The 23,815-nt window shown below is 41.2% G+C and overlaps 1 protein-coding gene and 1 pseudogene across 1 annotated transcript; one reads left to right on the top strand and one right to left on the bottom strand.

The window, feature by feature from the left end:
• Positions 1–15,374, top strand: LOC137298752 (atrophin-1-like). The gene is made up of 2 exons (XM_067831027.1): positions 1–124; positions 14,641–15,374. Exons 1-2 carry the CDS (start codon positions 1–3, stop codon positions 15,372–15,374), a joined length of 858 nt encoding a protein of 285 aa, XP_067687128.1.
• LOC137254687 (small nucleolar RNA U3) lies at positions 9,451–9,604 on the bottom strand (annotated as a pseudogene).
• Positions 15,375–23,815: the final 8,441 nt, after the last annotated feature.

Genomic DNA, 23,815 nt, shown 5'->3' with positions numbered 1-23,815 from the left:
ATGGTTGACGCCTGTGGCAGGGGTACAGCTGGCATGGCTGATGCCTGTAGCAGGGACACAGCTAGTATGACTGACGCCTGTGGCCGGGACACAGCTAGCATGGCTGACTGTAACAGGGACACAGGTAGTGTGTGTGTGTGTGTGTGTGTGTGTGAGAGAGAGAGAGAGAGAGAGAGAGAGAGAGAGAGAGAGAGAGGTAGCGTGGCTGACGCCTGTAGCAGGGCCCGGGGACATAGCTGGCATGGCTGACTCCTGTAGCAGGGACACGTGTGTGTGTGTGTGTGTGTGTGTGAGAGAGAGAGAGAGAGAGAGAGAGAGAAAGAGAGAGAGATTTGTGGAGCCCTGATAAGTTTGATCCAGTGACGAGAGACCAAAACTTCATTTCAGGAATCCCATGTTGAGAGTTTCATAATGCACGCGGGTATATGTAGAAACATTGACCGTGGTAAATGATAAGCCTAAACACGGCGGATGGGGCTTGGTTGGTAAAGGGTTAACTAAGTCGTCTGGCAGACGTATTAAATCAATGTCTATCTTCCGGCACTGACCACTACATATGTTGAACTGCCCATCGGTAGCTGTAGGTGGGTCATCGGACCAACAGAGAGGGCGGGTACAGGAATGGATTTAGTGTTTGAGGTGAATAACGAGAGACATTAACAGAAAACTCTGGTGGGGATGAACACGTGACCAAGCCACTCCGAGATGAAGAAATCCGGTGACCCTGATATTGATGAATGGCGGGTCACGTAGAGAGATGCATGACAAAACAGAGCCGTTGAGGTCTGAGGCCGTCACAGCATCATCACCTGATCAGAAGAGGGTCTTTGTAGATGGGCAGATAGAAAAATATATATAGGAAGTATTTATGTAATTGATTATCTTCCTCAGACTTTAAGCATCTCAGTTTTGTTTGGAGATGAAACAGCCCCCTGTTTCATGGGTACACTGACCTGATAAAATGAGTGACTCTTCTATGTACATTTGCATATATCGATGCTCATGATGTTGATCTCTGTTTTGTCTGGTCCAGACAGATTATTCACAGACTGGGGCCATACAGATGGAATGTTGATGGATGCGACGTTAAACGTCATAATCATTGAGGTGTGGTGAGGTGAGGTGAGGTGAGGTGAGGTGAGGTGAGGTGATATGGGGTTTAACGCTATACTTAGGATATTTCGCTCATATGACGACGCACATGCGTGCTTATGTGTGACTGCTTGTACCATTAATTAAGCTTGTTTTACAGTGCCAGCTGAGATGCCATGCCGCTGTTAAGCATGTACACCCCAGTCAGACACATTATACTGACTCCGAGTCGACAAGTCCTTGTGGTATCCATTAATGCAGAGCGCCATACCATATTGGTATGCCGCCACCGGGGATCGAACCTGCGACCTTTTGCTCTCCGGGCGGATGCTCTAACCACTACACCACTGAAGGGATCTGTAACCACCTAGCCTGGTCGAGGGTATTTGGGTTCAGAAATAAGAGCCATAATGTAGCTAGTGGTAAATGTGAATGAAGATGGTTTCGCGTGGTCTTTAGGGATGTTCTAGCAACAAAACTTGGCTCGACTCTTTATACAGGTGTGGGGGAATCGGAACCGGGTGTCCAGCGTGACAAACGAATGCCTTATCTACCATACTACCCAATATCTCCTTAAGGTGAAAGTGTTCGCATTGCTCGTCGAAGCCGGGTTCACAAAGCAACGGAAGCGCTACGACGGGACCGTTCATATTTTATGACTAGGGAGGTGATGATGAATTTTATGGAGTTGCACGTACAAAATTAATGTATAAAGTAAGTGACATCCCTCTTGTCATTGTCATGTACAAAATCAATGCCCTCCTCACAACCTCCATCCAGAACATGAGTACAAAACTGATAACCCCTACCTCCCCAGTACAAAATGGGTGACACCCCTCACTCCCTTAAAATCATCACCAACCCCAAGCCATAAGTTATGCACGTCGTAAGTGCATGTTCATCTACTGTCCATCTAACGGCTGTTTCCAGTTACGATTGCTTTGTGAGGCATAGACAATGCACAGCAATTACATTTGTTTGTTTGGTTGGTTGGTTGTTTTTTTATGTAATTCAACACAGCAATAATCCAGCTACATGGTGGCGGTCTGTAAATAATCGAGTCTGCTACCAGACACTCCATGGTCTGGATCTCAGTTTAAAAAATAAGCGCCCGGACGCTTATTAGAGAAAATATGGTACTTTAATTTTAAAGTCAATGCAACAAGTTTCAAATGTTAGTCTAGTAGTTTGTTATTTTGATTCTGAAGATGACATTTTAAACTGATCCAAACAACGAAAGTTCACCAGACAGTGTGAAGAATGCGTCTCGAGTTGTCCTGAGAGTGATTTATCACGTGAAGTACATAAAATGCATATTATAGACGTCTTCAGTCATGAAAGAAGATTGTAAGCGAATCTGGTAATGATATGTGCACCAAATGAGATATCAAAATCAGTTACGTCAAAATTATTGATTGGAATTTTTTAAAAAACACCGGTAATGACAGAAAAATAATAACGTATCGCATGAATTAAATAATTAATCAACATGTAGGATAAAAAAAACCAAGACTGACTGACACAAACAAAGGATGCCAAGAGTTATCTGAATGTGGGCCGACCACCAAGACGAGATAGATAGGAATTAACTGAGGATACTTTCCCATGCTGGGGTGGGTGTTAGAATAGTGGTAGCGTACCTCATCACCCCGGGTACCCGGGTTCGATTCCCCTTATGGGTATATTATATGAAGCCCGTTTCTGGTGCCCCCGCCGTGTTACAGCTGGATTAATGATAATAAGCGATGTAAACCTCACTCACATGCTTAACGCTGGGAGACATTTCTCATCAAACAAAACTGTCCCACGCAAATGTTATGTTCACGTGAATGAACGCACGTGCATTAAAACATACGCAAGTATGTGCATGTGCAATATCTGCAACAGCTCCAAGGTGTTAATTTGCAAGGAAACTTCCAAGACAAATGTCTTCTTTGAAGAACTGTGTATAACTAATAATTCTGTCAGTGAAAACAGATCTCAAGAAAGTGAAGTCAGTGATTGTGCTTGGTCAGTCAACCGAAGAAAGTGAAGTCAATGACTGTGCTCGGTCAGTCAAGCCAAGAGAGTGAATACAATAAAGTCACAAATATCATCAAAACTGTTGCTAACCCCAGTAATATTACTGACACGGCAGTATGACGTCCGACACAGCAGTATGACGTCCGACACAGCAGTATGACGTCCGACACAGCAGTATGACATCCGCCACCAGTCATTCGACCTGTCTGTGCTTCAGTCAGCCTCTGTTTTGCCTTTGACATATGCTCTGTATAATACAAGCATGTGCATTCACGTCAAGCCTCATCTGTGGCGTCGACTCCTGTCCTGGAGTGCAAAGTTAAGACAAATGTGATAAAACGCAGAGTGAACTATGCGCATGCCCTTCATGTGAAATAAGAACATGCCCAGAGCATTGTATCGTAAACCTCTTTGAGAAATATCTTCAGCATTGCCCTAATCATATAAATATTATTTCATTCAATGTGCGGCCTTTGAAAGATCCTATAGGAAATGCCGTTTGTTAAACAAAATGCCTGCCAAATATAACGTGGCAGTGACAGTTACGATCGTTTGAATAGATGGTCTTCTTGGATTTAGAACAGAAACCTCATTTCGGGCCGCACACACGTCCATTCGTCTTCCTGGCACTGGAATCGACGGCGGTTGATATCGGATGTTAACGGTTACTGGTACACAGTTCGGAAGTACAACAGAACAAATATTGGTGAGAAGAAAAAAGAGCACCTGTTGCAACTGTTCCCGGCACATTGACAGAAAGAACTATTGCGATGACAGAGGAATCTGTCTTCTTGTATTTGGACACATTATTAAAGCCAACTGGGCGATGGGTAGACTAGTGGTTAAAGGATTCTTTCGTCACGCTGAAGGCCCGGTTTCGATTCTCCACGTGAGCGCAATGAGTGAAGCCCATTCCTGGTGTTCCCCCTTGTACTGTTGCTGGAATATTGCTAAACGCGGCGAAAAACCGTTTTCACTCACTAACCAAAGCCACCGAGCTTATCCATCCAATCTGTCGATCGTGTCCTCCTGTTACCAGGGGGTCGATGCCCTGCTGTTGCTAGGGGTGGATGTTGTCCTGCTGTTGCTAGGGATCGATGCTGTCCTGCTGTTGCTAAGAGTCGGTGATGATCCTCTGATGGCTTGCCAAACCAGAGAGACGAATTTGGCAAATACATAATATTGCTAATTATGTGTAATTATGTTTTAGTGCATCTTGATGGAGGCAGACTTAGCAGACTTTAAGAAGTGATATTAAGAACAAAAAACTAACACAAAAGGGAAGACGAAGTTCTGTTCTTAATAATATCAGTCATCAGACCAGGCAATATTAATTCGTCCTTTTCTAGAAATTAACCAAATGATCTATGCTTTTTCAGTCGTCAAGAGTGTAAAACATCAGCTGGTGTTCGAAGTTAACACCCAACACCAACATCAGCTGCGTGTCTAATGTAGGGGCTTCGGACTTACAAGTGAAAGTACTAGTTCCTCATGAATGCGTCAGTATGCGCCGCTTTTAGCACTATTCCAGCAACATGGTGACACGAACAGCAGCTATGGGCTTCACACATTGGGTCGTGAGCGTGACGGCCCTCTGACGCATCAGTCAGATGTAAATGGTTGGAAAAGAATTTTGGCAATATTCCAGGAATGCTACACCAGAAATGGGCTTCACACATAGAAATGTAACATAATTAAACATTGTATTCTAATATTAACGACTTGACATTTACCAAATAAAGTGGCAATATAGATACAATAGCAATATAACATAAAAGCAGTGATAACAGTAATAGAGACAGTGGTGCTAGTATTTACTTCAACAATAATAAATATTGCATAACTGGACTCTGTTGAGTATGTAGGGTTAATTTTAGTGATCTTCACACAGCTGTTGGTCTTCTTCAAGCGTGAGATGTTGATGACTGGCGAACGACTATCGCCCCTTTTTGTAAAAACTCTCCTAATCATCTTCTCACAAAATGTTTTAACTGAAATCTAGCAGCGAAATTCTGTACTCTACTACAGATGTGAACAATCTATGTGATTTGTTATAAGCGTACAATCTTTTGTCTACTCTACATATAGCATAAAAGACTTAATGATACCAACTTGCTTGTTGTATGTGTGAGCTTAAAGTACCTATCTGTACTTTATGTTAAACAATTAACTGAAAGGAACATTTATTTATGCTGTAGAGTTAGGGAAAAGTGGAAAGAAAACAAAAAATAAAAAAATATTCCCGAACGGGAAATCCTCATATCAGTCTCGTTTCCAGTCACTGCCCTCTGCTGAATCTCATCAAAAACAATGCCATTGTACAAATACAACAATGTTCCAGAATGAATAACACCAGGACACAAACATTCGAAAAATCCAAATCGAGAGCTACAACGAAACCAAGGAAGACTCGTTTCAGTAAATGTTCATCTGCAAGATAACCTTAAACACAGGTAGCAATACGCTTTCAAACACCTCAACAAGGAAGAAGGGCCCCAAGTTTACAGTTTACGTTTCCTTTTTAATCCAACTTTTAATTTTCTGGACAATATACAACCCCGAACAATGAAGACAATTTTCATTGTTCTTTATGGGTGAAGTTTCCACAAAGATTCAAATGTCTATTCTAGAATCGTTGTCGAAAGTTCGCCTTTTCAGCATAAAGAAGTTGTATATCCATTAAACATGTTTTCATTCTTTATCCTTCTGGATGAACTTCTGGAATGACAGTCAGAGTTTTTACAACCCTCATTTGTAATTACTGGCTGTTCTTGAGTGAAATGTCAAATACGTGCATGTTGGAAATGTGTTCTTTCCTTACATTGGTCGAGAGAGGCATACTTCCTGCTTTTTGGCGAGGGCGTGCTTACGCTTGTAGAGATGCGTGCGTCATAAAACATGATGTCTATCACGTGTTTTGTGAACGGAAAAAATATTGTTTACACGATTACGAATACTTATTTGACTTTGGCAAAAGTTTTCTTCGATGGTTGTATACAAATTGTCGTATAAGCGGGTCCACAGAGCAGGAATTAGAAGGGGTTTGAACCTCTGGGAACAACAGGATGTGCTACAATGCACTTCCTTCAATCCGGACACGTCCTCACATAATCCTGGAAAGGTGTAAAACATCCAGATGAACTCATTTCCAGTTTACATTCCGTTTATGGTATCATGGCAGCGGAGTCATGTCCATTTGTACCCACAAGTATGTCCATTAAATGCAGGATGTCCGGAATGTTAAAATAATTATTCTGTGTTAAAGTCGCGCCATTGTGTTTGCCTTACAAATTACGTCATACACACATAACACAGAGTTCATGTGATGTTTTTCAGACCTTTACTAGTGGCATCTTGGATGTTAAGCAGCGTCTTGTTGACGGTGTTAGTTCCTGAAAGTAAGAATTGTACCGGACTCCTTTTGGATTAAATCGTTTTCAGATGCATACGTTTCAAATATTTGAATTTTTTAACATACTTATGACATTCTTTTGGTTCTAGGTATTGTCAATGGTGAATGACATACCTCACACCTTTGAGAGAGTGCATATGGTTTTACACCGCTTTTAGCAATCTTCCAGCAACATCACGGCTGGGGTCACCATAAATGGGCATCACAGATTGTTCTTATTGGGGGAATCGAACCGTGTCTTTTGTTCTCCATCTGGAACAATGAACTGATAAGAGGACAACCTGTTCATTGATCCACGCGTAAATTCATCTGGGATGGACTACTGCAACAATCGCCCTTATGGCCTGCCACAATCATCAATGGAATGGCTTCAACGCATACAGAATTTTGCTACTAAATTTGTCTCCAGATCAGAGAAATATTCTCACAAAACTCCTAATCTGCAGAGATAACACTGGCTTACCGTATCAGACAGAATCCAATAGGGACTCTACCGTTTTGTTTTCAAGTGCTTCTGTAACCTAGTGCCAAAGTATCTATCTGAACTGATCACCAGATATCAGCCCAACCGAAGTCTCCAGCCTGAGAGTCTTTGGTCTTCTTGGTGTTCCATACTTAAGTTCCAGTGCCAGGTTTGAGGATCGATCATTTCAGGTGGCAGGACTCACTCTCCGGAATCAACTTCCATTGGAGTTAAGGGCAATTAACAACCTGAACATTTTCAAATCCAAAGTAATACCTTATTAGGAAAACATGCACTGTCTAACATTTCACTTTTCACTAACATTTCAGTCTAAAGTTGGCCAGAGAGTCCTTGAATTATAACTGACTCTATATAAGTATATCTGAAGATGGTCGTTGTCGGCACGAGTACTACAGATATGTACCCCAAGTACTTTTTCTGTATACAGTATATTGTACCCTAAACAAAGTCAAAATACAGAAACGTACTCCGCACCTTACACGGACGACGAGTCCATATTTCGCAAACAAACACCGAAACCATCCGTAATCGTTCCCATACAAATGATTGCAAATGGTGTTGTGCTCCGAGAAATATTCTCTAAATGTATGGCCGCTTCTTGTAGAACGCAGTCAAATGCATGTTATATAACTGTATGGCAGTTCAAGTCAAGAAAACACCACGTTGCGGAATGGAATCGACCAGGGGTACGTTTCTGTATTCCGATTTTGGCTAGGGCACTTTTCTGTATACAGAACGACCCCTTCAGCATACGAATAAGTTATACGACGCGACTCATAGTATAAGCAACCGGTTCGTGGATTAAACTACACATACAAACCATATAACCTACTTATACAATACAATATTTATTTCGCGCCGATATCCCGTTCGTTCAACTGCTCAAGGGCGCTTTGTTTTTCCCTCGATCATTGGATGCCAATCACAACGGCACATAGTATTTTCAATCTCAACTCCCTGGGGACCATACAACTCTTGCAGCCTACCAGGCGCACCGAGTTAATGTGGTTTTCCCACCCTTACGAGGTACCCATTCACACCTGGGTGGACTGGGATAGAGAGTCACAGTACTTTGTCCATGTTTACTGCACCCGCAACTAGGCGTTTGCATGTATTCGTCTGGTCATCTACCAACGGATTCGTGGGTTGTGTCCTGCACACTGGGGATTGTGACGACACTGAAAGAGCCTGCACACCAAGTTGGCTCCAAGGTTTCATACACCCGGTCTCAGGTAGGCTCGGTCCCGGTACCTCCAAGCTCGCTGGATTAGTAGCCTGGCGCCTTAGACAGCTCGCCCACCTCGCCCGCTTACACTATGACAAGGAAGAAAGAACTCCCCGTTAGGTTGAAAAAAAAAAAATAATAAAAAAAGTTAATACTGACATGTACCCACTTCTGTCTCAATGATTGCGCGGGTGTTAAATGGACTGTAGTTTCTATGCAAAACATGCCAATATATCTGTCAACTAGTTCTCTGAATGTCCTTGTTTTGATATCATGTAAGCCATGGAGTTTTGTCCTTACCAGTTCACGACAGTATATTAAATGATGTGTCTTTTCTGTTGTTCACCGCCAGTGTGGGATTTTGTTTCTGCTGTGTTTGACATGATCGCACACCTGAGGTAATACGACACAGACACGTGCCGAATCTATCCCCGTGCACAATTATCACGTGTTTCAGTTTCAACATGAGTCGTGTGACTCGTGTCCAGCCGACTAGTTGTCATTTTGAGCCAGTATTCATTGAAAACATGTGCAACATGTGTAATGGAGGAGGAAAAGGCGTGTATTTCTCTGTTAGATATTCCTGAGGGAAGAGTTTCGCCCGTACCCCACGATCCCATCAAAAACCGAAAGTACAAACTGACACGCATATCTCACCCTAAATATACATTCATACATAAATAGAACAGGGCCTAGATTTTAGAAGTTCTCTTAGCTCCAAAATAGTCGTACGTGCCACACATTAACATCAACTTACGACTATCTGAGTACTAAGCGAGCTTCGAAAATCTAGGCCCGGGTATATAAAGTCCCCAAATTAACTACAATATAAAAGGTTGAACCACTTTGTGTTAACTCTGTGTTAATCTGTACAAGAAAGAATATGGGGGAACGGAAGGAACTCTTTCCATTCTTGATGATGATCAACTGATATCTTCGTTTCAAGTTATCGCCGGAGATGAATTGAACGCCAACAATTTTGGCCTTTCATCAGATGGCGACTTTGTCCCTATCGCTTCTACCTACTGTGAATGTCCCTTTAAGAAGCAGCCGAACAGAGAAAATAGTCTCTTTTCAAAGTATAACCAATATTTCGGTTGGCTAGTCTGCACCTGAGAACAAACTGCCGTAGTGTAACTGTTTTATGATGTTGATGATGACAAGGCACCTAATATGAGAATAACTGCTTTCAGGCCACATATGTAAAGAGCAACAACCATTAATTACTATGATCGCTAATCTGTTTCAATACTTATGTCTGTTTTTGGATAAACATCAACATACCGTCCCCATGGTTTGCTGGACTATCAGTTTTACCCAAAGTCAAGGCGATGCATACAATAGAAATGATCCCTAAAAGTATGATCTGGTGGTGTTTGAGTGGTAGTGTAGGCATCGTCACTAGCGTTTCAAAGCATGGCGTTGTCAGGTTTTCTAAGAAAGATAGCCTATGGTTTTTGTAACTCGGCTATCTGGAGACCTCTTCATTTACACAGGCCTATTATTGTGGCACTTCATGATATATATCCCAATATATCCTGAAATGATAACATATATATTCAAAACAAATAGACACTAAATGTCATCGTCATATCAATTGTTTAAGAATTGTGAACTGCAGAATGAATTAAATTCATTGTAACTGATAGTGTATGACCACAACTGGAGTCACAAGCCCACGGTTTGATGCCATCAGTAATGTTCATTTACATCATATTGGTATTAGGTCCAATGTGTGGTCTTGCAGGTCTATTGTCAGTTCTGTGACAGACTGGAATTACAGTCCGTTTCGGGTCAAATGAGAACCCGAATGATTAAATGACTCGAAATATAGTTACTGAAATGAAATGAAATGAACTAGAGATGATTAAATAACTCGAAATAGAGTTATTTAATCATTCGTCGTTCTCATTTGAACCCAAAGGCACTGCAGTCTACTTCCCCATTGAGAGAAATAAGTAACTACATGTTATGTGGCACAAACCTGAATCAGTCATTGCCTGCGACGAGAAACAAGTGCGTGCATAGACCGGATTAAGTCTAGAAGCCTGTCATGGGTGCCCTGGGGAAGAACAAGGCGTGATGACTGTTGTTGTTGGAACAAACCATCAGGAAAAGCAGCACACCGTAATTACCCCAGCACTTGTCTACATCCGGGTAACGCTACCAATTAAAACCCACTTAACCTCCATAGGCATGAGTCTCAAGGATCCACGATGTCGCTCTGACCCGAGTCTGCCAGACACTGATTGGTGGACTCAGTACTGCATATGATACATAGTCCTTTGTGCAGACACCAACTGGTACTGTTAGATTCAGTTGTATTCACGTACTGTGAACAAATAATCTTAACTTGGGCGCGTCAAAAAAAAAAAAAAAATTTAAAGTAAAAAAGAAAAAAAAATAGGTGTGCATTAACAATTCTTAACAGCAATATGTGGCTTGTATGAATCGCATCTTTTGTTTCTGATAAATCTGACTTGATATATGACAGTTGTTCAGTAAGACATTTCTTACTTGTCTTGAAGAATGTATATTGCTGGATAAGGAAGTCTTGGAAAGAATGGGGTCAACAGTGCTTCAGCTTTGAAGTTAAATGAAGCATGCATATGGTTCCTTCAGATGGAAGAACTTATCTGCAATGAATCCGAGATCTGAGTCCAAATCTTTAACGAGTTTAATAAAAATGAATATTACGGAAGCGAGTTTAGTATTCTGTTTAATACTCGCCAACATATATTGACAGAAACTGCCGCGAAATTCCCTACAGTGTGAGGACTCTCAGCTTACCGCGAGTCAAGCAAGGTCCAGTAAAAATGCGACATCGGCATTAGCATTGTGACGTCACAACTTTGAACCATTTTGACGTCATACGTCAAGCGGTATTACACTAGTGCAATGTTACCGTAAAAATATTACACTGCAGTATCTTCAACGGGCGAGTAATAAATCAGGATTACGTAAGGAAGACAGCTATGTAGAGAAGGATTGCATAAGGGACACAACTGTGGAAATGATTACATAGGGGACACAGAAGGACTGTGTACAGCAAGATTATATAAGGGACAGAACTGTGTAGAGAAGGATTACGTAAGGGGCACAACTGTGTATAGAAGGATTACATAAGGGACACAACTGTGCAGAGAAGGAATACATAAGGGACAAAAATGTGTGGGGATTACATAAGGGACACAACTGTGCAAATGAATACATAAGGGACACAGAAGGACTGTGTACAGCAGGATTATATAAGGGACAGAGCTGTGTAGAGAAGGATTACATAAACAACACAAATGTGTGGGGATAACATAAGGGACACAACTGTGCATATGAATACATAAGGGACACAGAAGGAACTGTACACAGCTGGATTTTATATAAGGAAGAGCATCCACCCAGAGTGGAGAAGGTTGCGGTTTTAATCCCTAGCATGTCACACCAAAAGATGATAAGTCTTTAGAAGTGAATTACATACGAATGAAGATTTTGATGGATATCAACTTCTTTAATTTGAGAACACAACATTAACAGCATTAACTCCGAAACGTTGTGTTCTCATAATTAAGAAGTTGATATCCATAAAAATCTTCATTCTCAAAAGATGATAGTATTTGTTGTTCCTTGCCTGGCTCTTGGTATAAAAGGATACAACAAGGATTGGTCAGCTCGGAGTTGGTATAATGAATCCGAATGAGGCTAGTCATGCCCAACAATAGTTTAGTATCTCAGTGAGGTGGCACAATAAACCCAGCTGAAGTCTGGAATAGTACAAGCAGCTACACATGCACACGTGGACGTGTTGTCATATGAGCAAAATATTCTGAGTATGACGTTAAACCCCATTTCACCACACTTCACGAGGAACACAACTGTGTGCATGACTACGTAAGGGACAAAAGTCTTGAGAGTAGTCCTCCATGAGGATGAACTCTACCAACTTTACATAAAAGACATTACTGTAAATCAGCACCTTATACATTTACAGCTCCACAGAGCAGTACTATATGCATTTACAGCTCCACAGAGCAGCACCTTATACATTTACAACTCCACAGAGCAGCACTATATACATTTACAGCTCCACAGAGCAGTACTACATACATTTACAGCTCCACAGAGCAGTACTATATACATTTACAGCTCCACAGAGCAGTACTATATGCATTTACAGCTCCACAGAGCAGTACTATATATTTACAGCTCCACATAGCAGTACTATATGCATTTACAGCTCCACAGAGCAGTACTATATGCATTTACAGCTCCACAGAGCAGTACTATATGCATTTACAGCTCCACAGAGCAGTACTATATACATTTACAGCTCCACAGAGCAGTACTATATACATTTACAGCTCCACAGAGCAGTACTATATACATTTACAGCTCCACAGAGCAGTACTATATACATTTACAGCTCCACAGAGCAGCACCTCATACATTTACAACTCCACAGTGCAGTACTATATTCATTTTAAACTCCCCAAAGCAGTACTATATACAGGCACAACCCCGTAAAACAGTACTGTATGTAAGCACAACCCTGTAGAGCAGTACTGTATACAAGCACAACCATGTAGAACAGTACTGTATACAAGAACAACCCTGTATGGCAGTACTACATATGGGACATCTCAAGGTCATCTGTGAGTGTTGACTGTATAACAAACAAAAATAATATAAAATGTAGCAAACATTTTCTTTATTCAGGTCAAAGAAATATATGTTTGTGAACAAACACTGGTCTTCCGTCAGATGAGGGAAATGAAACAGTATCAAAATGTCTAATCATGACGTTCTACACTGACACATAGAGGGAACTCCCTACTGAAAGATTGGCACAAAATAACAAAGTTATCATTCAAAAATATCTTCAAAAACTGTCACTCTAAGTTTTGAGCTGGAACCTGGACACAAATGATATGATTGGTCAGTTTTGGTTCAGTAAACAGGAAGAACATTGCTGTATTCATATGTCAGAACCAGAATATTTTTCCGGCAAAATATGATCAAAACATTGCAGATCAGTTCAAATACACAGAAGAGATAAGTGAAAAACATGAATAAGAACATTTAACTTAATATATTCACAGGATTTTCTTCAAAGCCTCTTCCACGGCTTGAGATCAGTATCCCCACGAGGCTACAGAAAGCAGGTGGAGACTCACACTAATAACTTGTCCAACTGGGAAGAAAACACTCAACATGACCAGTTTCTTTAACTGCCTTGCAATGTGAAAACATCATTACGTATTATGACAACAGAAATTGCTGAACCCCTACCCAGTCTGTTCTACACAGATACAAACATCTTAGTTTTGGCATTCAAATAGTTTTCATTACTATTTAGAAGTACTGTGCCAGGTTGTGTGTACTGACTGGAAGATAGAGGGATAAGTGTTGCGCATGTCTGCCCCACAGAAATATTGCACAAAAAACACTGCACCAATAAACCCCTCAAACGATATCTATTCATAATACCTGACAGCTTAAGGCCTGTCTGTAAGTAATCTTAAAAATCACCCTGTGAGAGACCAGAATAGGTTACAAACCCTTATTTCTGGCTGATATAAAATATGATCAATGCTGTTCAATCTCTAAAACAATACAAACTTGTTATATAATGGTTTTATTTACCACCTAACTTTATGTATTAAGTGCCAAGGGGGCTTAAAAAGGGTGAATACTGTAAAACCATGATCTTACTTAAGAACTTCTGGGTGTTGACTCCCAAATCAGGAACCACTTCAAATGTTTATCAAGTATGGAAGCTACAATCATCTAGCCATGTAGAATGCTTTGTGGAAGAAAACCCTAGTCACACTGGACTAAAGAGATAGTAACCATATAGAACAAACTAATGCTGCTATCATACATAGTCATTGACAAATCAGAGTCAATCATCAGTCAATATGACTGTGTTCAAAAACCTCCTATGGTGGAATCACCTCTCCTAAGGGCATCCAAGACTTTGAACATTCCCAGCTCTCCTTGACCCTACATAAACCTCCTGACAATGTTCTTCAGCTCACCCTGACCCTACCTACACCTCCTGACAATGTCCTTTAGCTCACCCTGACCCTACCTAGGCCTCCTGACAATGTTCTTTAGCTCACCCTGACCCTACCTAGGCCTCCTGACAATGTTCTTTAGCTCACCCTGACCCTACCTACACCTCATGACAATGTTCTTTAGCTCACCCTGACCCTACCTAGGCCTCCTGACAATGTTCTTTAGCTCACCCTGACCCTACCTAGGCCTCCTGACAATGTTCTTTAGCTCACCCTGACCCTACCTACACCTCCTGACAATGTTCTTTAGCTCACCTTGACCCTACCTAGACCACCTGACAATGTTCTTTAGCTCACCTTGACCCTACCTAGACCACCTGACAATGTTCTTTAGCTCACCCTACCACATCTCAGGCCTACAAAGAACATTCTTCAGCTCACCCTCCCATATCGCAGGCCTACAAAGAACATTCTTCAGCTCACCCTCCCATATCTCAGGCCTACAAAGAACATTCTTCAGCTCACCCTCCAATATCTCAGGCCTACAAAGAACATTCTCCAGCTCACCCTCCCATATCTCAGGCCTACAAAGAACATTCTTCAGCTCACCCTCCTATATCTCAGGCCTACAAAGATCATTCTTCAGCTCACCCTCCCATATCTCAGGCCTACAAAGAACATTCTTCAGCTCACCCTCCCATATCTCAGGCCTACAAAGAATATTCTTCAGCTCACCCTCCCATATCTCAGGCCTACAAAGAACATTCTTCAGCTCACCCTCCCATATCTCAGGCTTACAAAGAACATTCTTCAGCTCACCCTCCCATATCTCAGGCCTACAAAGATCATTCTTCAGCTCACCCTCCCATATCTCAGGCCTACAAAGAACATTCTCCAGCTCACCCTCCCATATCTCAGGCCTACAAAGAATATTCTTCAGCTCACCCTCCCATATCTCAGGCCTACAAAGAATATTCTTCAGCTCACCCTCCCATATCTCAGGCCTACAAAGAACATTCTTCAGCTCACCCTCCCATATCTCAGGCCTACGAAGAACATTCTTCAGGACACCCTCCCACAACTCAACACTGCTTGAGAACATGTTCTGCTGACAAAGCAAATGTGTGATAGCACCTAAACTATGGATAATATGTAATTGCTGAAAACAAGCATGATACTGGAGTCTGTCTCCAGCCCCTTACAAGCAAGCTAATCTGAACCCTCTACAGCCACAAATATACACACCAAATATAATTCTGCCATGGATGTCTATTGTAAATGCAAATAGGCAATTAGCATCTTTAGTAACGGAAGATTGTTATGCACTAAGTATTGTTTATCAATACAGATGCATATTTCTGGATAATGCATCCTTGTGCAAATGTCTACATTTGGTGTGCGATGTCACATCCACACAAGGCTTTTACAATCAATATAAAGTGAAGATTTCCTATAAAACATTAATTAAATTAAATACAAACACAGACACATGACTCACATTAAACCTGTTGCTAAAACGAGGACAAGAAATGAAAATGAAACAAATATAATATTTATTTAGTCTGGACTCATAAGTTATGTCCAGTTATGGATAGAGAGAGATGGCCTGGTGGTGGATAGAGAGAGATGGCCTGGTGGTGGACAGGGAGAGATGGCCTGGTGATAGATAGGGAGAGATGGCCTGGTAGTGTACAGGGAGGGAGAGATGGCCTGGTGATGTACAGGGAGAGATGGCTGGGTGATGGATAGGGAGAGATGGCCGGGTGATGTACAGGGAGAGATGGCCTGGTGGTGAATAGGGAGAGATGGCCTGGTGATGTACAGGGAGAGATGGCCTGGTGATGGATAGGGAGAGATGGCCTGGTGATGGATAGGGAGAGATGGCCTGGTGATGTACAGGGAGAGATGGCCGGGTGATGTACAAGGAGAGATGGCCTGGTGGTGGATAGGGAGAGATGGCCTGGTGATGGATAGGGAGAGATGGCCTAGTGATGGATAGGGAGAGATGGCCTGATGGTGGATAGAGAGAGATGGCCTGGTGGTGGAAATTGAGAGACGTCCTGGTGGTGGATAGAGAGAGGTGGCCTGGTGATGGATATTGAAAAATGTCCTGGTAGTGGATAGGGAGAGGTGGCCTGGTGGTGGATAGGGAGAGAGGGCCTGGTGGTGTACAGGGAGAGATGTCCTGGTGATAGATAGGGAGAGGTGGCCTGGTGGTGGACAGGGAGAGATGTCCTGGTGATAGATAGGGAGAGAGGGCCTGGTGGTGGACAGGGAGAGATGTCCTGGTGATAGATAGGGAGAAGTGGCCTGGTGGTGTACAGGGAGAGATGGCCTAGTTGTGAATAGGGAGAGATGGCCTGGTGGTGAATAGGGAGAGATGGCCTGGTGATGGATAGGGAGAGATGGCCTGGTGGTGGACAGGGAGAGATGGCCTGATTGTGGATAGGGAGAGATGGCCTAGTTGTGAATAGGGAGAGATGGCCTGGTGGTGAATAGGGAGAGATGGCCTGGTGATGAATAGGGAGAGATGGCCTGGTGGTGAATAGGGAGAGGTGGCCTGGTGGTGAATAGGGAGAGGTGGCCTGGTGATGGATAGACAGAGATGGCCTGGTTGTGAATAGATGGCCTGGTGATGGATAGGGTGAGATGCAGAGATGCCAAATCCAAAGTGTTGCAAATAGTAATTTCAACGTTCAAAAGTTTGACCATAAAATTAGTAGTCAACTAAATAAACAAAATCATGATGGATTCTGAGAAAAAAATTAATATTGCCGACACATGGTTAAATTATTTCAGCCAGAACTAAATGTGTCAAATCACAAAGGTATTGAGATCAGCTTTGCTAAAATTACGTTTGTTACTTGCAATCACTGCAGTTTAAATATGTCATTATATTTGATGAATGGAAGCTACATGAAATTCGATAATGTATTTCATCGTTGAAAATGCATGTTTTTGGCTATATATCTGAATTTTAATGAATTTTATTTAAATTTCATAGGATTTCTAGTGGAATCATACTGTGGTAGTTTCAAGTTGAAATTCGTAGCTGTTGACATCTCTGGAGATGGCCTGGTGTTGGATAGAGAGATAGCCTGGTGATCAGTCAGTACAGATGGCCTGGTGTTAGACTGAGAAAAAGAGAGACAGCCAAGTGTTTAAAGGGCATTAAGTTTTTGAGGTAGGTTTGAGGATGTAGCTAAAATAGAATCATGCTCTTACATATATCGACTAGAAAAGAAAGGTCTACAGCCATTACTGTGTTAAGTTTAAGAAAACAGGTGGCCCCCACCTAGCTGTGAAAAATATAACCCTGCAATCAGAAAAAATAGAAACTGATATATATTTGGAATGATCTATTGCTTGTGCTTTCGATTACTGTTTGTAAGTTTTGGGGTTAATCAGCAGTTGGTGAAGACAGTGTTTCATGGGTAAAAAGGGAGTACACTGCACTGAAAACAACCAGGCAACAAAATGAAACATTTCACAAACAACACAGTAGTTGCAGCTGTGGACGTATACCATGGAAGTGTATGGTACATACACAGGCAACATCAAGCAAAGCCAGTATCTAACAATTCGAGTATTCATTCTGAGGATGAGTTAAAGCAATAGCTCTGCTTTAGGGACCAAGGGTTTCAGTCTTTGCAGACTACAGACAGACAAAAACTGCCATTCGGTCATGACAGTCTGGTCCTGACAACAAGCTAAGCTAATTATATAGTGTACTCTCTAAATTGCACATCTTTTAAATATGGGCATTAAATAACATTTCTTAAAAGTAAAATTTACATCAAGAAGCATTTACAAGAACATCAACCAATAATCAACCCCGTACATGTTCCAGCTACATAATATGCATCAACACACAACATGGTAATAATTGTGCTCATGTCCAACAGCAAACTTACGTCTTTTAATGGGTTGAATACTGTATGCACAAGACTAATAGCACTAGCAAAGCAGTCTTTGAAACAAATATGGAATTCAAGGTGAAGGAGTAACAAATAACAAGCTAAAATACATACTAGAAACCAAGCAGACATCTCTAGTACAAAACCACTGGTATATGATATTCACTAACTTGTTTATAACTTACTGGTGCAGTATGGCTGGGTATAGTACACTGCTTCCATTATAGCCTTTAACCTGCTCAGTGAAAATAGCAATGCATGGATATACATGTTACATGCACAGTAGAGCATTCGTTGAGCAACTGATACAAGGGAGACAACTCAAATGTGCAAAGTTTCAGGAGGTAGGAAACAACTAATCTGGTAATGTGTCAGTGTTGACACTGTGAGAGGACAAACAACAATGTGACTTATAAAACTACAACAGAGTGAGCAGTATTAGACAAGCACAAGCTGTGCACATATTTTCCCACGCTTCAAGGCTTTTCCACCTGCTGGCATGGGGAAAGGAAACTATCTACTTCTGGCATGTATTGGACCATGAAATGCAGCTGGCACTGAGAAGACAACTTTCTATTGCACATGAAAATATTAATAACACTACATGTCTATTTGCATTGTCAAAGCAGAAAGGTAAAAGGAAAACAGGTAACATATGCATCTTAAGGTACTAGACTTGCTGCGTTCCATCAAAAACACTGGCACTGCTATACAATACATATACCAGTAAACATATATGAACCACATTCATGTGGACATTGAGGACTTCATCAAACCTACACACCACCCTGTACATTGAACAGAGAGGACTCACACTGATTACACACTCAAACACCAAACTAAAAACATCTCTACCACACACGCCTTTAGAACTAATACAACACACAATTTCATACTGTACATCCATCACACAATATGACTGTTCACACCTAGATACATTTCTACCACACACCCCACTCACAACTGTATGCTACACATGCATGTAGACATCCCACAATATGACACCGTACAGACCAACACACCATGACTCACAGTATTACACTTTCACACTTACACATGTCTCCATAAATGCATAGAAGTAACAGTTATCCAGTTCTATGCTGAAGGAGCATGCGCTCATGCTTCACAAAAAACAAACAAATGTTGTGTGTCTAATGGTTTGAGTATCATTTTGCTGAGCTGAGCAGAGCTGTAATACACATGCAAGGTGCATACAACAGAAACTACTGGGATCGACTCCCATGACTCACGATACCCACAGAGAAGGTGGCAAGGAATTTCTGTCACAAATATCACAGAATCACACTGTATCTTTGGCTATAAGGAAAAACAAACATAGTAGCAAAACCAACTATAAAGTCTCAATATACACCTGATTGTGGGAAGAACCACATGGCTATGCAACACTCGACATCGTTCACACCACCCATGGGTGAACACTACTGCAGACTTCAACTGTTAAAACAGGGTAATGTGGCTTGAGAAATCCAAATGTTTCAGGACTCAGCTAGCAAAGGGATTAATCCAGAAAGAATCAGCTTTCAAACATGACATATGTTATATGCAGAGATTTCATTTTACTGATTCTACTACTTTTGTTGAGTCCTATCCAGCATTAGAACCCACACACTCAGATTCAGGCCCCAGAAAAACATTAAGGCCTTTCAAAACAACATGGAAGCAGCCGAAAATTATAAGCAAATGCTATTTCTTACGGAAGTTGACAAGAAGCATGGCTACAGTTCCTATTACTTCTTTTACTCAGTTTACTTGTTTATGACATCAATGACAGATGAAGAACTGTCCATACCATGGAGGGTGTGAGTGTTGAACAAGACTGCCGTTGATAATGGGAATACTGACAATTCAAAATACAGACAAAGAGCCAAGTAGGTGGGGTGGGGCTCAGTTGGTGGGATGGGATACATGTATATCTCAAATTTGTTGGTAGGAAAAAAAATAATACCAGGGTACCCAAAACAGAAAATATTTTTGAAAACAAACCCAAGAACAAAGCTTGTATTTGTTAGGTCTAAAAGTCTAAAATAAATTCTTGTCTAGGGGTCCAAATTTCGTTTAGAAATAGAAGCATGTTTTCATGATGATCCTTCTTACAGAAAGGAATCCTTATATTTTTGGTTTATCACCTATTGACCTAGTCACAAGTCACCAGCTGCACATACAGTCGTGTGTTGAATCGCTGAGGACCAAGTAATAATTTGATGTATTCGACACATGGGTATGTCTATGATGGTACAAAAAATGCTTGGGATCGACAGGTACTTCGAGTTACGCATAATATTTGAAATGCTGGCTTCGATTAATCAGGATTTGACTGTATATATCTTGGAATGAGCACAACAGGAAGCATTTTAACAAAACTTATTGTCCTTCTAAATATAACACCATTGTATCTTTGAACATATAGTTTGCTGAGTAAGGGTAAGATACCATTTCCAGACATTCAGTGATGCTACATAGAGTGTTACTCAACAGCACTCACAATAATCAGCTGTCAGCACCCAACGCAGGAAATCCTTCATTTTTGACTTCTCTGTACATGTAATTGCAGAGATCCTGTCTGCTGATCCTGATAACAGAGATCCTGATAAAAGCATTCCAAGGGCTAGTGGAATTTCAGGGTTTTATGGGTAGTGTATAATGTTTTTAACAAAAGCCCTTTTTGTTAGCAGAGTCGTCGCAGTGTTTCAGCGAGCCTGAGTCTACATTAGTAGGTGAGCTATGATAAGCTTAGTGCTCTGACTACTTTGGGGAAGATGGTGCAGGCTAGTACAACCACAATCTCTTGGCCAAACTGGAAATGGTTCCTTAGAAAATAATACTGACACAGGTTACAACTGATAACTCAGACAACAGAAAAATCACTGATCAACATGTAATGAAATATTCCTGTAGCAGCTGTTACAGGTCTAAAAGCTGAAGAACATCTCTGTCAATGGTCCAAATGCTACAGACACCTCTGTCAGTGGTCCAAAATCTACAGGTATCTCTGTCAGTGGTCCAATTGCTACAGATATCCCTGTCAGTGGTCCAGATGATACAACATATCTAATGCTGGTTAAACTGATTGAAAGTCTTGTATGTGAAGTGAACCCCATGCCAGTGATGACAGACTGGGGATGATGACGCTATGCCTTACGTTGTCACATCATACACTATATTTTAGTTCAATCCTAACATTCAATTGTTCCCTATGGAACTAATGCTACACACTAGTGAATGATTATGATTATTTATCACACACATCAGTTAGAAAATAAGACAAACATTACTATCTTGACCTATAATGACATGCCACCAATAGATTATCTTTGCAATTAATTACAAAATATAAGTACTTCATTTTGAAAGAGCATATATGCAAGGTGATATACTAATCTGTGTTATATCTGAATGATGAAAATTGTGCATACATTTATTTTAAAACAGAATCCCTGCTGAAAAAAATATATATATGTTGGTTATTACTCTTACCATGGTAAAGGTCCGACACAAAAAACTGCCAACTTGCTCAGCATAAGTATTTAAACAGAGGCTGTCCCTGGTTTATAGTGGAACACATTGTATACTACATGAACAAAAAAACAAACAGGCTGAAACTTTGTGCACTCGTCCTACCTGCTGTTTACCAGGAGAGTCATGGTGAAGTAACATGATTAACATCTTTCAAAGGATAGAAATATCTGACTTGTGTTGCAAATTGTTATTAGTGCTGGCTAGTAAAAAACAAGAAGAAAATAAATCAGTCTGACCTGATGAAGACTTCAAAGGGTTCCTCTTTATTACTAAACAAAAAACCTAAGGAGTTTGGCAAACAGACCTGTCACTCAGCAAAACCCATGTGACTTGACTCATATCTCGACTCACCTCGTAGGTATTACACCATATCCCATGCTAACAAGTACAATGACCTATATTGTAGACACAAACATCCATCTAAAGAAAACATCAGACTTTTATGCATTCACCCACTGAAAACACTGGCACGGGACACCCTGTTATGCAACAGCCTGTTGCAGATGTAGTCATGGATAACCTATCAGGCTCTAGCCTATTGCATACACTGGTACAGTCATCCCATCATGCATCAGTCTACTGCATATACTGGTGCAGACACCCCGTCATGCATTAGCCTATTGCATACACTGGTATGGACATCCCATCATGCATTAGCCTATTGCATACACTGGTATGGATATCCCATCATGCATCAGCCTACTGCATACACTGGTATGGACATCCCATCATGCATTAGCCCACTGCATACACTGGTATGGACATCCCGTCATGCTTTAGCCTATTGCATACACTGGTATGGACATCAGATCATGCATCAGTCTACTGCATACACTGGTATGGACATCTCATCATGCATCAGTCTACTGCATATACTTGTGCAGACACCCCGTCATGCATTAGCCTATTGCATACACTGGTATGGACATCCCATCATGCATCAGTCTACTGCATATACTGGTGCAGATACCCTGTCATGCATTAGCCTACTGCATACACTGGTATGGATATCCGTCATGCATTAGCCTATTGCATACACTGGTATGGATATCCCATCATGCATTAGCCCACTGCATACACTGGTATGGACATCCCGTCATGCATTAGCCTATTGCATACACTGGTATGGACATCAGATCATGCATCAGTCTACTGCATACACTGGTATGGACAACTCATCATGCATCAGTCTACTGCATATACTTGTGCAGACACCCCATCATGCATTAGCCTATTGCATACACTGGTATGGATATCAAATAATGCATTAGCCTACTGCATACACTGGTATGGACATCCTGTCATGCATTAGCCTATTGCATACACTGGTATGGACATCCCTTCATGCATCAGTCTACAACATACACTGGTGCAGACACCCCATCATGCATTAGTCTATTGCATACACTGGCCTACTGGTACAGATAACCTATTGCTAATACTGTCAAGTCTATCACACACTAGCTGTGTAAGTAATAATCTTGCAAACGTTTTGTACACGTAGTTTCCATCAGTCATTGTACAGTAACAAAACATCTAAATGACTGCAAGTATCTCACAGTAACATCAATCAACTACCATGTCTTAGAGCAACAAATGGATAGACAACAGACAATGGTATACATGGCAACCCCATTAGTTTCATAAAAGTCATGTTTTCTGGGTGATTTCATTGTCAGTATTTCGTAGTTTTGGTTACACTACATTCCTCCAGTTGGCCATTCTGTCTATTAAGCCAAGCACCAAAAACAGGTTGTGTAAAGCTGGATTCCAAGTGAGGATTCCCTACTCAGTGCAAGAACTTTGTGTGAACACTACTGCCTCATACTGAACCAAACTGGCACATGTTGTTTGAGAAATGGAAACATGAACTGCTTGATTGATGAGTTAAAAATAACAACTCCATTTGCAATAACACCCAAAAGTATACACTGGTTAGGAAGGAACATAGTGTATAGACGACTACTGTGAACTACTGACAATGATGTAGCTGTACCACTTTATCATAAAATCACTAATAAATGTCATGTGATGTTCAAGAAGCTGACATACATGATACTATTGTCATTGCAAACAATTAGCAAGCTAAGGAAGTAACTCGCCTGGGAAACAGTT

The sequence above is a fragment of the Haliotis asinina genome, chromosome 10, assembly GCF_037392515.1.
Source record: "Haliotis asinina isolate JCU_RB_2024 chromosome 10, JCU_Hal_asi_v2, whole genome shotgun sequence".
In the NCBI taxonomy this organism is placed as follows: Eukaryota; Metazoa; Mollusca; class Gastropoda; order Lepetellida; family Haliotidae; genus Haliotis; species Haliotis asinina.
This window is presented reverse-complemented; position numbering and strand designations above follow the sequence as displayed.

Bases quoted from the DNA above. Each gene is read 5' to 3' on its own strand.
- LOC137298752 (XM_067831027.1), top strand. From the start codon at position 1: ATGGTTGACGCCTGTGGCAGGGGTACAGCTGGCATGGCTGATGCCTGT. The intron at 125-14,640 runs GTAGTGTGTGTG...AATGTTCTTTAG, and splicing joins TGACTGTAACAGGGACACAG to CTCACCCTACCACATCTCAG.